General features: G+C 47.7%; 1 protein-coding gene across 1 annotated transcript in view; it reads right to left on the bottom strand.

Moving 5' to 3' along the window:
- LOC110326726 overlaps window positions 1–14,507 on the bottom strand; it is a 197,547-nt gene that overhangs the window by 119,438 nt on the left and 63,602 nt on the right. Inside the window, exons 12-14 of the mRNA XM_029542536.1 lie at window positions 6,461–6,546; window positions 5,521–5,653; window positions 4,981–5,184 (exon numbers count right to left, since the gene is read on the bottom strand). Coding sequence (XP_029398396.1) covers window positions 4,981–5,184; window positions 5,521–5,653; window positions 6,461–6,546 — 423 coding nt within the window. The remainder of the gene's footprint in view (window positions 1–4,980; window positions 5,185–5,520; window positions 5,654–6,460; window positions 6,547–14,507) is intronic.

Below are 14,507 nucleotides of genomic sequence, written 5' to 3' on the forward strand. Positions count from 1 at the left end.
CAGATGGTTGTGAGCCACCATGTGGTTTCTGGATTTGAACTCAGGACCTCCGGAAGAGCAGTCAGTGTTCTTAACCGCTGAGCCATTTCTCCAGTCCCCTACATGAGATTCTAACCTTCCCAATAAAGTCTCAGTTGATAACACAGCTTCAAACTCCCCAAGAATAAGAAATAATGAACAGTCTGCACTTCCTGAAGAGGTTTAGTCTGTTCCCAGTTCAGCAATGTGAGTGGCAATGGGGAAAAGTCAGATCCGCATTGTGCTTCTGTTTAAACTCTACAAGGGCTCCGTCCTGGCTCAGAGTTAAAGCCAAAGTCCTTGCCGGGGCTCACAAAGCTACCCAGAACCCTTCTCCGCTTTGTGTGCCTCACCATGCTGCTCTTTGTGCAACCTAATCACACTTGATGTCCCTGCAACAGGAGTGACACAGCCCTGCTCAGGGGCTCTGCATTGACCTTCCTTCTGCTAGCAACTCTTTCAGTCAGTCACATTGAGTCCCGAATTCCTTCAGGTCTTTGCACCTACAGTTCTCCTCACTCAGAGACCCACCAGCACCCTCAGCCACTGCCCTACCCCCAGCACCCTCAGCTACTACCCTTCCCCCCAGCACCCTCAGCCACTGCCCCACCCCCAGCACCCTCAGCCACTGTCCCACCCCAGCACCCTCAGCCACTGCCCCACCCCCAGCACCCTCAGCCACTGCCCCACCCCCAGCACCCTCAGTCTCCCTTTCATAGCTTTTTCCCATTGCAGTAGACCACAAAGGCTATGCTCTAGAGCAGGGCGGCCTGACAGTGAACTCATGGAGAGCCATCGTAGGGACAGTGACGATCTAGGCTGTTGCCCCACAGCAGTAGCTGAGGATGAGGGTGTTTCTATCTTGCCACACGCTCATTGCCTTCAGTGGGCTCAAGCAGGAGAAAGCAGCCAGAGAGTGTGGCTCAGCTCCCAAGGGCTCTGGACTGGCACTGACACATGGCATTTCTGCTCACAGCTCAAAGCCAATCACAGCTCCACTCAACTGCAAGAGCCAGGAAGTCTAGGTAACTTTGGTGCCAACCCCCCCTATATTTGATACATATTATATGTTTATTTGGTGTTGTTTGCTTGAAGGTAAGTTCCGTTATATCAGGAATTTGTGTTAGTTTTGTGTACTGCTATTCTGTGCCTACAACAGAGCCCAGCATGCTTATGGGAGCAAGGAAGGCTTGACTCATAGTCTATGGAAACAGATAAGCAGATAACAGGGCAAAATGGTGTGCTGGATCCCATCTCCCACTGCCTTAGGGTCTGGTCCCACACCTGAGGAGAGCCTCGCCAGCCCCACATGGTCTGGCTCTCTCTTTCTGGAGGCCTCACCTCCCGGCACTTCCAGTTTACAGCTTTATGTTGCCCCTGAACTCACCACAGGCTGCCAGGCTCCCATGACTCAGGAGCCTCCTGCAAGGTTCAACCCCAGGAGAAGCTGTCCCTCAGCAGGAGCTCCTCCGACTGTGTCATGTTAAACAGGCATATAAAATGTCAAGGTGGCTGGGATAAGCCACAGATGACCCTTTTAGTCATTAATAGTAGCCCAAGACTTTCCTTGTGGGATCAAAACAGGGGTCAAAGCACTGTGCTGGGGAAGGAGAAACGGCTGTCTTAGGAGCTTCACCCATATCCAGTCAAATAGCGTGTCTTGCTCCCACCAGCTTAGCTGAGCTTGACTGGATTATCACAGCAGACTGGCATCCAGCTTCTTTGTCACCCCACCCTGCAGGGCTAGATATCCTAATGCAAACATTTAATCCTATTAAAGGCCCTGACAGAAGGCACTGTCTGGTATGTCTCACACTAAAGTGACAGCAGCTGGGAGGGGTTCTGTATGATGCCATGCCGATCACTTAAGAGACAGCAGAAATGACACACTGCAGAACCCCAAGATGCTCGCCCTACAGTCAGAAGGAGGAGATGGCATTGGTCTCCCCTCTAGCCTCTCAGTTCTATTTCTCACCCCAACCCCCAACAAACACAATGGGAGAGAACCTTTTAGTAAGGACAGTTTTTTAAAACTCTATTAGCATAGTATCTATCATCATAGCTGCTGTAGGGGCAGCATAGGAAAGAGAATGTGGAATTGGTTTTACACGGCTGTTGGTTTGAAGAGCAGGTTGAGCGTCCTCCAGAGGTCCAGAAGGAGTAAGGCCACCCAGCCTGTGACGGAGCTCAAGGGAGTAAGAGGTGGAGGAGTGGGGTGACCAGAGTGGATCTGATGGTGTAGAGGGGGTCAGAGGCTTGCGGAGCAAGAATGCTGGTCTGCATAGCAAGGGCAAGTCTCACTCCTCACTCTTAGTGACGGGGTGAAGAAAAGAATACTCAGTGTCCAGAGAGGCCCTGCCCGTGGTGGCCTCAGGCCAACAGGCGCTCTACAGGGAACACCAGATTGGAAAGAGTTCGGGCAAAAGTATGTGCAGTATCTCACCACTGATTTTAGTAGTGATTACATGTGAGAAGAATGTATCTTTCACATGGAATTATGTGGGTTGTATCCAAAATTAATCTCATGTTTCTTTGCATGTTTAAAATATAGCTACTAAGAAATTTCAAATTATATACATGGCTCTTATTCTGCTTCTACTGTCCAGAGAGCTGTCTGGACTCCGTGCATGAGCGGCATTTAACAGTAAAATTTCCTGTTTTATAGAGACAGCATGTGAGGGGCCACAGTTCAGAATATAACTTGTTTGAAGCTTTAAAAAGTTTTATTTATTTATTTACTTATTTTTAAAGATTTATTTATTTATTATGTATACAGCGTTCTGCTTCCATATATGCCTGCATGCTAGAGAAGGGCACCATATCTCATTATTCATGGTTGTGAGCCACCATGTGGTTGCTAGGAATTGAACTCATGACCTTTGGAAGAGCAGCCAGTGTCCTGAACCTCTGCGCCATCTTGCCAGCCCCAATAAGTTTTGTTTTTTATATTTGCCAACCTAATGCCATTTACCTTAATATTTTAATTCATTTTTAAGACATATATTTATTGCATGTGTGAGAATGGGTACTCATGCCACAGAGTGTGTGAATGCACATATAGACATCATAAGCGTGGAGGTCAGAGGTCAACTTACAACAGTCAGTTTTTTCCCTTCTACCATGTTTGTGGGGCATTGGGCTATGTACAGACAGCCTAGTTTCCAGTTGAGGCTAGATCTTGAACCCTGGGACCCAGTGGTGATAATTCACCTACATGGGACAGAAGGAGTTCTCTCATGTCTCCTGGAACTCTGGCTCCTGTCAAAGTTACTGCCCCCACAGCCCCCACAGGAGAAGCATGGCTAGCAGTCATGCAGACAGTGTCCCAAGCTTCTGACCTTCAGGCTAAACTCCTCCCCAGTTACCTAGCAACAGTAAAGACAACAGCACACCATAAGAGGGGCTGCTTGGCCCCTCCTAGCTCTCTTACTCCTCTCACTCTTACTCTCTCCTCTCCTCTCCTCTCCTCTCCACTCTCTCACTCTCTCTCCTCGCTCTCTTACTCTCTCCTCACCCTCTTACTCTCTCTCCTCACTCTCTTACTCTCTCTCCTCTGCTTGTGGACGTTGTACATCGTGGTGCGGAGCCTAGTGCGCACCACGATGTACAACGTCCACAAGCAGTCTCTCCTCTTGGCCATGACCCATCTCTCTCTCTCTCTCTCTCTCTCTCTCTCTCTCTCTCTCTCCCTCCCCGCCCCCCGCCTTTCTACAATAAAGCTCTAAAACCATAGACTGTCTCTGTTCATCAAGGCCCGCTGTGCTTACTCTCGCCTATGTGGGAACCTCTCTCCTTCAGCCCTCTCTCCCATAAGCCTGGGGCTACAGGGTATCACCCTGGGGCCCCCAGTCTGGGGCTACCCCTTGTCCACCCCCATGTTGAATGGGGTCAGTGGCTTAGAAGCCCACCCGGGGCCTAGTGGAAAGTGTCTGGCAGCCCTTCTGAGTCTGCCTGCCCAGAGCACAGAAGGAACTCTGGCCAGACATGGGCTCTCCTCCCTCCCCCCTCTTTCCCCTACACTCCCTTTAGTTCCCAAACAAGTAGGTCCTAGGGAATTATACTAAGGTCATATGTCTTGGAGGCACACACCTTTACCCACTGAGCCATCCTGCTGGCCTCTAACTCCTTCATTTTTGAGATGGCCCCACTATGCACCCCAGCATGAGCTCAAACTCGTGATCCCTGGGCCTCACCTCCAGAGTACTTGCGTTACAGGTGTGTATAAAACACTATACCTGGCGTCTTTGGGGACACAGAGAGGCTAGGCTGTCTCATGTAGCCATGGCTCCCAGCCATGTGGCTAAAGATGACCTTGAACTCCAGATATTTCTACCTGGACCTTGGAGTGCTGGGATTATAGCTGTGCATCTCCACATTTGGCTTAATCGGTGTCATTTTTAAAGGCTTGAAAGCAAAAAGGGGACAAAAGGTACTGGGCACATTGTCAGAGTCCTGTAAGAATTTTGTGAGAACACTTTTGAGACTCAGGCCAAGAGAGAAAAGGATCCTTCTAATTCTGTTCATTATAAAGTACCAGCTGGGCTGGTGAGATGGCTCAGTGGGTAAGAGCACCCGACTGTTCTTCTGAAGGTCAAGAGTTCAAATCCCAGCAACCATCTGTAATAAGATCTGACTCCCTCTTCTGGAGTGTACTTACATGTAATAAATAAATTAAAAAAAAAAAAAAAAGTACCAGCTACCTGGTGGTCCGACTCTTTCCTTCCTGCTGTGGTTCCAGAACCAAGTGGGCACTGCCAGGGATTGCTTGTTCATTTGCTTAGTTTTGAGACAGGATCCCAACCCTCAGCCTCCACTTCTGAATGGTCATTCTGTATCAGGTTCATTTTTGCGTACTGTGACCTTACCACCTGTTACCCCGCTGTGTTAATTGACAGTAGGTGCTAAGGACACAGTCTGGAAGGTGCACTAATCTGAAAATAAAAACTCAGTGGAATAGCTCACCTTGTGCTCAGCAGGCGTCCCATGGACATAGTGGTGCGCTCCTAGGCCTTGCAAGGTGCCCAAGCCTCCTTTTGACATATTTATCCAAGAACTATCTCCCAGAGTGGGGACCAAGGTCCCTGAAACCAAGGTAAGACCTGAAGTGTTCATTGTCAAAGTTCGCTCAACTGATCTGAAGAAGTTAAGAACTCCCAAGCAGATGCGCTGGAATAGAAAAAGTAGAATCAACACACTGCCCTTTACCTGGCCCCACCCTTCGCCTGGTCCCGATCTACAGAGCGGAACTTGATGGGGACCTCAAGTGGACAGCCCTACAGTGGACAAAGGAAGGCACTGTCCCTGGAAGGGACTGATTTCACACACACACACACACACACACACACACACACACACACACACACACACTCTCTCTCACACACACACACACTCAAAATCAAAGAGTTGAAAGCATGAAAACATTGCTATTAAAGGCAGGGACCGCCCCATGGTAGACAATCAGACATCTCCAATTCGTGTGGCTGGGTGTGCCATCATCCTGACCTGTAGCTCCCGGATGTGCAGGTGGCGCAGACACAGGAAGGATAAGTAGGCTCCTTTCATCAGGACAGGATTCCTGTCGGGCTCAGTCCCATCGCTCAAGCCCAGCAGTTGCAGGGCCTCGGCATAATTGTATCTTAGGTGCACAGAAGAAAAAGTAAGCGCTTCTCAGGTCAGACGGTTCAGGAGATCTACACATCCCATGGGCTGTGAGATTGAACTGAAGGGGATCTCAGGTCAGACGGTTCAGGAGATCTACACATCCCATGGGCTGTGAGACTGAACTGAAGGGGATCTCGGGTCAGACCGGTTCAGGAGATCTACACATCCCATGGGCTGTGAGACTGAACTGAAGGGGGTCTTTAGAAAGGCAGAAGGGAAATAATTGCTCCATTTGCATAAGAATAAATATAAAGAGTCAATTCACTGAGCAGTTACCCACTGGAAAGACACAGTCCTGGGGAGAAATATGAATTCAGATACACTAACGTGTTAACATGGGCGATGGTTTGTGTATGTTCAGCCCAGGGAGTGGCACTATTAGAAGGTGTGGCCCTGTTGGAGTACATGTGTCACTGTGGGCGTGGGCTTTAAGACCATCATCCTAGCTGCCTGGGAGTCAATCTTCCACTAGCAGACTTCAGATGAAGACATAGAACTCTCAGCTCCTCCTGCGCCATGCCTGCCTGAATGCTGCCATGCTCCTGCCTTGATGATAATGGACTGAACCTCTGACCCTGTGAGCCAGCCCCAGTTAAATGTCTTTTAGGAGAGTTGCCTCCACAGCGGGACAGCCCTAACTAAGACAACGTGTTAACAGCTCTGCTTTTGTTTTGACTTCACATGTTTTTGAGATCACATGTAAACTACATATTCCTCAATCACTAGTTTTTCCCAGTTTTAATCTCATTCCTGAGAACCACCAATATTGAGACTTAATTACCCCGTCTCTGTTCTCTGCTTGAGAGGCCCGTCAGAACTCTGGATGAGATGTGGTTTTGCAAAGTCATCGTCACTTGGGTTCTCTGCCTATCAAAAAATAGTATTAGTTCAAACACTTACGATATTAACAAAATCACAGGTCATCATAGAAATAAATGTCATGATATGAATCATATTAGATGTGTTAATAAACATGTTTTAATCCTAAGCAGCATATGATTTCTACAGTGAGTGAAGGAGCCACTGTTCTTACCAGGTAAATCTTTCTTTATTGACAGCTTTTATACAGCAGCTGCTCGATTTCTTGCCTTTTACATGATTTCACTTTACAGAAAAAAAAAAATCGATAAAACTTTTTTTCCAAGAATATATATGCACCAGGCATGGTGGCACACGCCTTTAATCCCAGCATTTGGGAGGCAGAGGCAGGCACATTTCTGAATTCGAGGCCAGCTTGGTCTACAGAGTGAGTTCCAGGACAGCCAGGGCTACACAGAGAAACCCTGTCTCGAAAAACATATATATATATATATATATATATATATATGTATGCAATAGGCAGTGTTGGTGCACACCTTTAATCCCAGCACTCAGGAGGCAGAGGCAGGTGGATCTTTGTGAGTTCGAGGCTAGCATGGTCTACAGAGTGAGTTCCAGGACCCTTGAGTCTCTCTGAAATCCTCCCCCCACCTCTGTCTCTGTGTGTGTGTATGTGTGTGTGTGTGTGTATGTGTGTGTATGTGTATACATGCACACGTGAGCACGTCTGCATGCTTGAAAATGTGTGTGGGTGTATGCACATGCCTGCATGTGCCTGCGGTGGCAGCTAGAAGTTGCAGTTGGACATCAGCTGCCTTGTGTTCAGTCACTTCTGTATAAACCACCCCTTCTTTTTCTGAGACAACGCCCCTTATGACTGGCTGGAACTTCAAGTTTAGTAAGGGCCCTTGTATGTAAGCATCTCACACACTCATCTCTCCTGGTGGTCAGAGGCTTTGCTCATCTACCTGGGACCCCAGGGACAGGCATGGAGTTGGTGCTCTCCGTGGTCTGCCCTTGGCCCTCTGAGCAGCCTCTCCTAGTTACCCTCCCTTTGATCCCTAGACACACAGCCCGTTCTCCTAACGGGCACTCATTCATGGAGACCCAGTGGCAGAGGCTAAGGAGGAAACCCATCTGGTTTGTGCTTATTCTGGTGCCCGCTCCATGGGACTGCAGTCCTCACAGCAGAACCCGCTGAGTGTTCCAATAGACCTTTGCCACCTTCTCTCCTGCAACTGACGACCGTCCTGGTACTGGGCCATCAGATGAACTTGACATTTCCAAGCCTCCCCTACGAGTCAGTGTAGCCTTGTGATTAATGGAGCAGGGCACAGGAAGAGAGAGTCAAGGTGCCAGTCATGTTACAGCTTCTGAGAATATCCCAGAGAAGTAGGTTCCCAAACCCAATTCTCCACCCACCTTAGGACAGGAAGAAGACAGCTAGGACTCCATTTCAGGCCATGTGATCTCAGGTATAGTGGCTGCACTTGTTGAAACTTCATGGCAGACAGAGCTGGGCTCTCAGACTAACTGCCTCCACCCATCTCTGGAGTCAGTCTGGAGACGTGATAGGCAGGCATCTCTGGTGTAGAGCCAGAGAACGGGCAAAGGTTCCACCTCTGCTCACTGGTGCTGCAGCCTAGACGTGCTGCTTCCTGCCAGGAACCACTCCATGAGGTTCCAGTTCATACTGGCTCCTTACACATCACCAGCAGAAGAAGATCATTCAATGTGTGCTTTCTCAGGGTGGTGGCAAGGACACTGACCTGACAAACAGGTCATGGGATCCAGAGATGCTGCACAGCCTGGCTGGCCCTTTCCTTGTCCTGATCAGGATATAGCTAAATAGGTTTTATCTTTTTCAAAGACTACTAAAACCCCTGGTCCATCTGATCCAGGGTTATCTTGATCATACACCATCACCAAGTAACAATAATAAGCAAACTTGATGTCTTTCCTTATTTCCCAAATCCAGACCTTGGAGTCAATACAGAATTAGAGTTGTGTTAGGAAAGGAAGGTTGGCCTTTGGAAGTAACGGCAAGTAGAAACTGAACCAAATGGTAATAGCATCATTGCTACTATAAGTAAACTAACCCATGTCATGTGCACAGGGGAACCAGAATGCTTATTGGTGTCTGATGGAGGAAGTGCATCTTCTGTACTGGAAACTTGCTTCTGTGTCTATTCTAACATTACAAGACTTAAGAAGACCAAGCCTGCTCCTTCCCCGTTCCCTGCTTGAACTCAGCCCAGGTCTAGAAGATGTCAGTCAAGCGCTCCTGAGACACACACAGAGCCAGTAAGGTCTACGTTTGGTTTTATTTATTTGTGGGGTTTTGTTTTGTTGTTGAGACAAGGCTTCACCATGTACCCTAGGCTGGAGTTCATTATATAGGCCATGCTGGCCTCCGATTCTTGATTCTCTGGTCTCTGGTTCCCTTGTACTGGGATTGCAGGAATGCACCATCCATCATATCAGATTTAAGGATAAGGGTATGTGCGTGCATGTGTGTGTGTGTGTGTGTGTGTGTGTGTGCATGTGTGTGTGTGTGTGTGCGTGCGTGTGTGTGTGTGTGTGCATGCGTGTGTGTGTGTGTGTGTGTGTGTGTGCATGTGTGTGTGTGTGTGCTGGTTCATGTGTATGTAGAGGCCAGAGTTCATCTGTGAATGGTGTTCTCCAGGAGCAGTGCATCTTGATTTTGAGGACAAGGTCTCTCAGTGGCCCCTCTCTCTCACTGATTAGACTAGACTGACTGGCCAGCAAGTCCCAGCAATCTGTCCGCTTCTACCTCCTCAGTGCTGGGATTTCAAGGAGGTTCCACCATGCCCAACTTGGACTTAGGCTTTTGGCAGGCTCTTTATCAGCCAAAGTCTCTTCCTAGATCCCAGGCCTGGTTTTTAATAAAAGAAAACTTTTGGGCTGGAGAGATGGCTCAGTGGTTAAGAGCACTGCCTGCTCTTCTGAAGGTCCTGAGTTCAAATCCCAGCAACCACATGGTAGTTCACAATCACCCGTAACAAGCTCTGTGACACCCTCTTCTGGAGTGTCTGAAGACAGCAACAGTGTACTCACACATAATAATTAGTTAATTAATTAAAAAGAAGACTTTTGACTAGAGCTACTCACGGGTGGCCACGTGACCTGTAGCATACTAGAAAAGTATCATGATCTATGGCATGGTATTGAAAAGAACAGCAGAGGGGCAAGGGAGATGGCTGTCAGCCAAGGCTTGCTGTGCAAACATGAAAATACAGTACCTATGTAAAATCTGTGCACTTCGCCTGTCCAGAACTCCAACAGCTGTCAAGGTCATGATAAAGAGGGAAAGACAGGGGAAATATAAAAGGCCAGGTGAGACCTGGAAGGTACAGTTAAATTCAAATTGGGGCACTGGTGAAAAGGGTAGAGCAGAGACAGACAGAGTGGGCACAGTTTGCCTGCACCTACTGTAGGCACCTGGTTGGATGCACCTCAGTAACAAATATGAGTGGCAGTAACATTTCTGTAAGCCTTGACTGTAACTAAATAACCATTTTATTAAAAAGTGGAAACCTTAAAGAAAGCTTTAGGGGTGGGGCAAACAGTTTCCCTCTGAGGTGGCGCCATAATGAACTAAGGATTGCGTTCTTTTAGGTGTGGAGGTGCCCTGAGCTCTGCCTGCCTCTTGCAGGGCATCTTTGAGAAAGATACCATGGTTCTTAGCAGCCACTTGACCTGCACACACACAGATGCTAAAATAAGCTTAACTTCCACATGCTTGTAAAACAGCACTGGAGTGTCAGATCGATGCCACAGCCCAGTGCTCCTCTGAGGTGTCAGTCACAGCTACTCAATCCGGGTCCCACCTGACCCCTACTCAACATTCATGTGGCAATGTGAGTCCCTGTGGGGCTTGATTCTGTGTAAGGGACAAATGCTTGGAGAGCTCACAAATGACTCTGGAAAATTCAGGTAAAAAAAATGTTGGTTGCTGACACGGAATTTCTTTTTCTCTTCTTTTCTTTTTTTTTGTTTGTTTTCGTTTTTGTTTTTGTTTTTCGAGACAGGGTTTCTCTGTATAGCCCTAGCCGTCCTGTAACTCACTTTGTAGACCAGGCTGGCCTCGAACTCAGAAATCCGCCTGCCTCTGCTGGGATTAAAGGCGTGTGCCACCACACCCGGCTTGCTGCCTTCCCTATGCGGGGGACAGCTAGTGTGGCTGGTCCCTCTTCATCCCTCGGGTCTTAGGTCAAACACAGCACCCTGCCTTAGATGAGCTGGACTGAACTCCCTCAGAGCTCATATGTATGTCATATAGATTTTGTTGTTTGAAAATATCATGGGAAACTATATTTTCCATGATATTTTCAAACATCTAATCCCATCCCCCCCTTGCTGTCCCTCCCTTTAAACCATCAGGCCTCTGAGACTTCTATCTCCCTCTGCTTTTTCAGCCAGTGAGAAGATAAATTTTTGATTGTGGCCTTATGATTTTCTATTTCTCTTTCTCCCTTCCTTTGTTCCTACCTTTCTTTTCTTCCTTCCTTCCTTTCTCCCTTTCTTTCTTTCTCTCTCTCTCTCTCTCTCCTTTTCTTTCTTTCTTTCTTTCTTTCTTTCTTTCTTTCTTTCTTTCTTTCTTTCTTTCTTTCTCTCTTTTGAGACAGGTTCTCATGTAGCCCAGGTCAGCTTTGAACTCTCTATAGCACAGGAAGGACCCTAGGACTTTGGTCTCCTGCCTCCAGCTTCTAAGTGCTAGGATTACAGGAGTATGTCACACCTCCAGGCCCTCAGACCTTAATAACTGAAATCTCAGGTGCCTGATCAGCCTCAGGGTAAACTATCCAGCCCCCAAGAAGCTCAGAGATACCTCGTACTGAGTGTCCTGTCCCTTCTGTCCCACCCCCACCCTCTGACCCGCCAGTCTGTCCCGTCAGTCTGGCTGAGGAAGTAGAGGACTCAGATACTTTTAATGTCCCCTTGCTGGTATACAGTCCTTTTTTGTTTGTTTGTTTTGTTTTGTTTTTCAAGACAGGGTTTCTCTGTGTAGCCCTGGCTGTCCTAGAACTCACTCTGTAGACCAGGCTGGCCTCCAACTCAGAAATCTGCCTGCCTCTGCCTCCCGAGTGCTGGGATTAAAGGTGTGCGCCACCACTGCCCGGCGGTATACAGTCCTCTTGACAGTGACATATACCACAGTGCAAAATGGCAACAGCAGCCCTCAGCACCAGTGAGATGCCAGCTGATGGTTGGGTACTACACCCACTCCAGTAGTGACACACGTGACAGGCCTAGAAACCTGGATGCAGTCCCAAGGTAAAAAGTTCACAAGAAACTTAATTTCCTGGAACCGTGGTATCCTGTAAAAAAATGAATGCTCCAATTCTGTCCTTGTGTTTAGTCAGGTGTATGGATCTGTGTACTCTCTTTCAGCATTGTTTTATTATAAGTGCCTTTAAGGATTGATTTTGACATATAGCTAAGTTAAATTAGCCTCCACCAGTGTTCCAATGTCCTAGGAAGTCCTTGAGCTGATCCTGAGCTTGGAATTCAGTAAGAATGTTACCTACTCAGTAACACTCAAATTTACCTCTAGTAGAGACAGTGAAAGTAACCAGGAATTACATAGAGCTAGAAATCTCAGGGCTAGTCTACACAGTATACTTAGAACAACAGCCAAGTCACCCCCATACACAGGGATTTACAATGGCCTAGGAAGAAGGTGGGTTGTGGTTTTAGGAGGAACTGTAGTATTAATCATGAAAGGGTTAGTAAAAGGAAATTCCCTTGGTGCATGTTTTTCACTAGGCCCAGAGGAATAGCATAATCAGGTATTTACTAAAGGACCCCTGGTGGTGGGTTTAACAATAGACTAACATTGCATCAGACCACTCACCTGGCTCCTGTGTTTAGCTGACCTTAATTCAGTGTTGTTCCTATTCTCAGTTGTAAACACTGCCTGGCTCCCCTAGCTTTTTATGTATGCATCTTCTTTGTTTGGTGTCGATGTACCTTGGTGGATGTATTCGCATAGCTTTCTTGTTTTTCTTCTGTATTAAAAGTCTGGTGCTTGCTTGGAAAAATTACATTCAGGTACACACTCTCTCTGTGTCCATGTCATCTGCACCAACTCCTTGCTCGCCTGTAACCGGAACCCTGAGTTTTCCTGCAGATTGAGGACCTGATTGTGGTCCGACTGAGGTCTGTCTGCAGCAGTTGGGTGCTCTCTGTGGAGGAATCTGGGAGGCAGGGGGGCCACTTCTACTGCTGATCTATGTAGTCAGTTCATTTCTCATTGAGTACTCTCTAGATCTGTTTCAACAGATTAAATCTAAGAAGTGTGTGTGTGTGTGTGTGTGTGTGTGTGTGCGTGTGTATCACTCTAGAACACATTAGAACCCTTCCTTCAGGTCCCACTTCCTCCAGCCTGGGCTGTCCGTCCAGGGCTTTCCCAGCATTCTGTGTCCCTATACCTTTGGCTTTCTACAACTGTTCGTCACTCTAAAGTCCTATTGGGAAAGCTAGAGCAGCAGAATTGTGTGAAAGGAACTCTCTGGCCTGTTGGCCATGTGGCTCTCTCTGATGGTCTTGCGGGGTCACCATAGAGTTCCTCACAGGCCCTCTTACCTTCTGTGTGAGAATGCAGACAAACACCTGCCTCTCTCACCCAGGAAGACCCAGTCCCAAGTACCTGCTTCCTAACTCATATACACCCACAAACTCCTCTTACTCACGTCAGCGTCCTAACCCATTCACCCTCACACTCCTCTTATTCACGTCAGGGGGAGCGACACCACACTGCCTTTCTCAGGACCACCCCTCTGCCCTGCTTTGTCAAGCCCTCCCTCTCCCTCCCCAGCTCACCTAACTCCCATTTCCCTTCTTCCATCTTTCCTTTCCTTTTCCTTTTGAGCACAGTTGGGTCTTCCCATGCTAAGGAAGGGAATAGGTCAGACAAATACTGGAAAATTCTAGTTTCAAAAGCAAAGGTCACCAAGGTCAAGACAAATGGCCGCTAACACTGTGTAGAAATGTCCTCTCTTCACAACAGCTGTCTGACTGGCTTCGTGCCTCTCTCAGACAACAGTCCTCTGACTGGCTTCCCGAATGTGATGTTTTCCTTCTTCAATCTATCCCACACACTGCTGCCACACAAATCCCCCTAAAACACCCTTCTATATATGTCACACCCCTTATGGGACACAGGACTCTTGAGTCGAGAGTTTATGGCGTTCATAACCTGCCTCTCCTACTGCATCCAAAGGGCAGCTTGTCTTTAGTGTCTTTCACACAAGTCTTCCTCTCCCCCTCACATGCTGTCTCCTCTGAGATACCCTCATGCTGATCTTGCGCCACCATTTATGTTAAATCTCTTCTTATTTTTGGTGTTTCCCACTGCTAACAGCATGTAGTGTCCCATTGGCTCAGCACTCTGCTCTGGTCGCCACAGGACTCGCAGCCTTGCCGATGTAGATCTGTGGAAGCCTTTGGCTAGAACAAGAGCAATACAGTGCACACCTGTATGTTCTTCTCTCTGAGAAACTCTGCTGTTCTCTTGTTCTTATTTATTCTGAATTATTATATAAGTATTATACATTAATTATTATTATTAACTATCATGGTAATTAAGCTGCATAGATAATAGAGATTTGATGCGGAGGGTGAATTGCTGAAGGTGACTCACGGGGCCAAAGGGAGCCAAAGGCAAATGGATTGTGTGTTCCTGTCCTACCTGGTAGAGCTTGGGGTTGCTATATATATTCTGCCAGACTTGGTCATAGTTGCGTGGATGCGGAGGCGGAGCAGGTGGGAGAGATGGGTGGTGCGGAGCCACACGCACTGTCTTTGCAGCATGATCCTGGAGAACTTGCATGACTCGCACGGGGTCAGAAATCTTAAATAGAACAGGGAGAGGAGATGGTAAGTAGACACAAGAAGGCTTCTTGTGTCTTTTTGTAAACTTTGTGTGTGTGTGTGTGTGTGTGTGTGTGTGTGTGTGTGTGTGTGTGTGTAGGTGGGTGACACAG

The sequence above is a fragment of the Mus pahari genome, chromosome 9, assembly GCF_900095145.1.
Source record: "Mus pahari chromosome 9, PAHARI_EIJ_v1.1, whole genome shotgun sequence".
Lineage (NCBI taxonomy): Eukaryota > Metazoa > Chordata > Mammalia > Rodentia > Muridae > Mus > Mus pahari.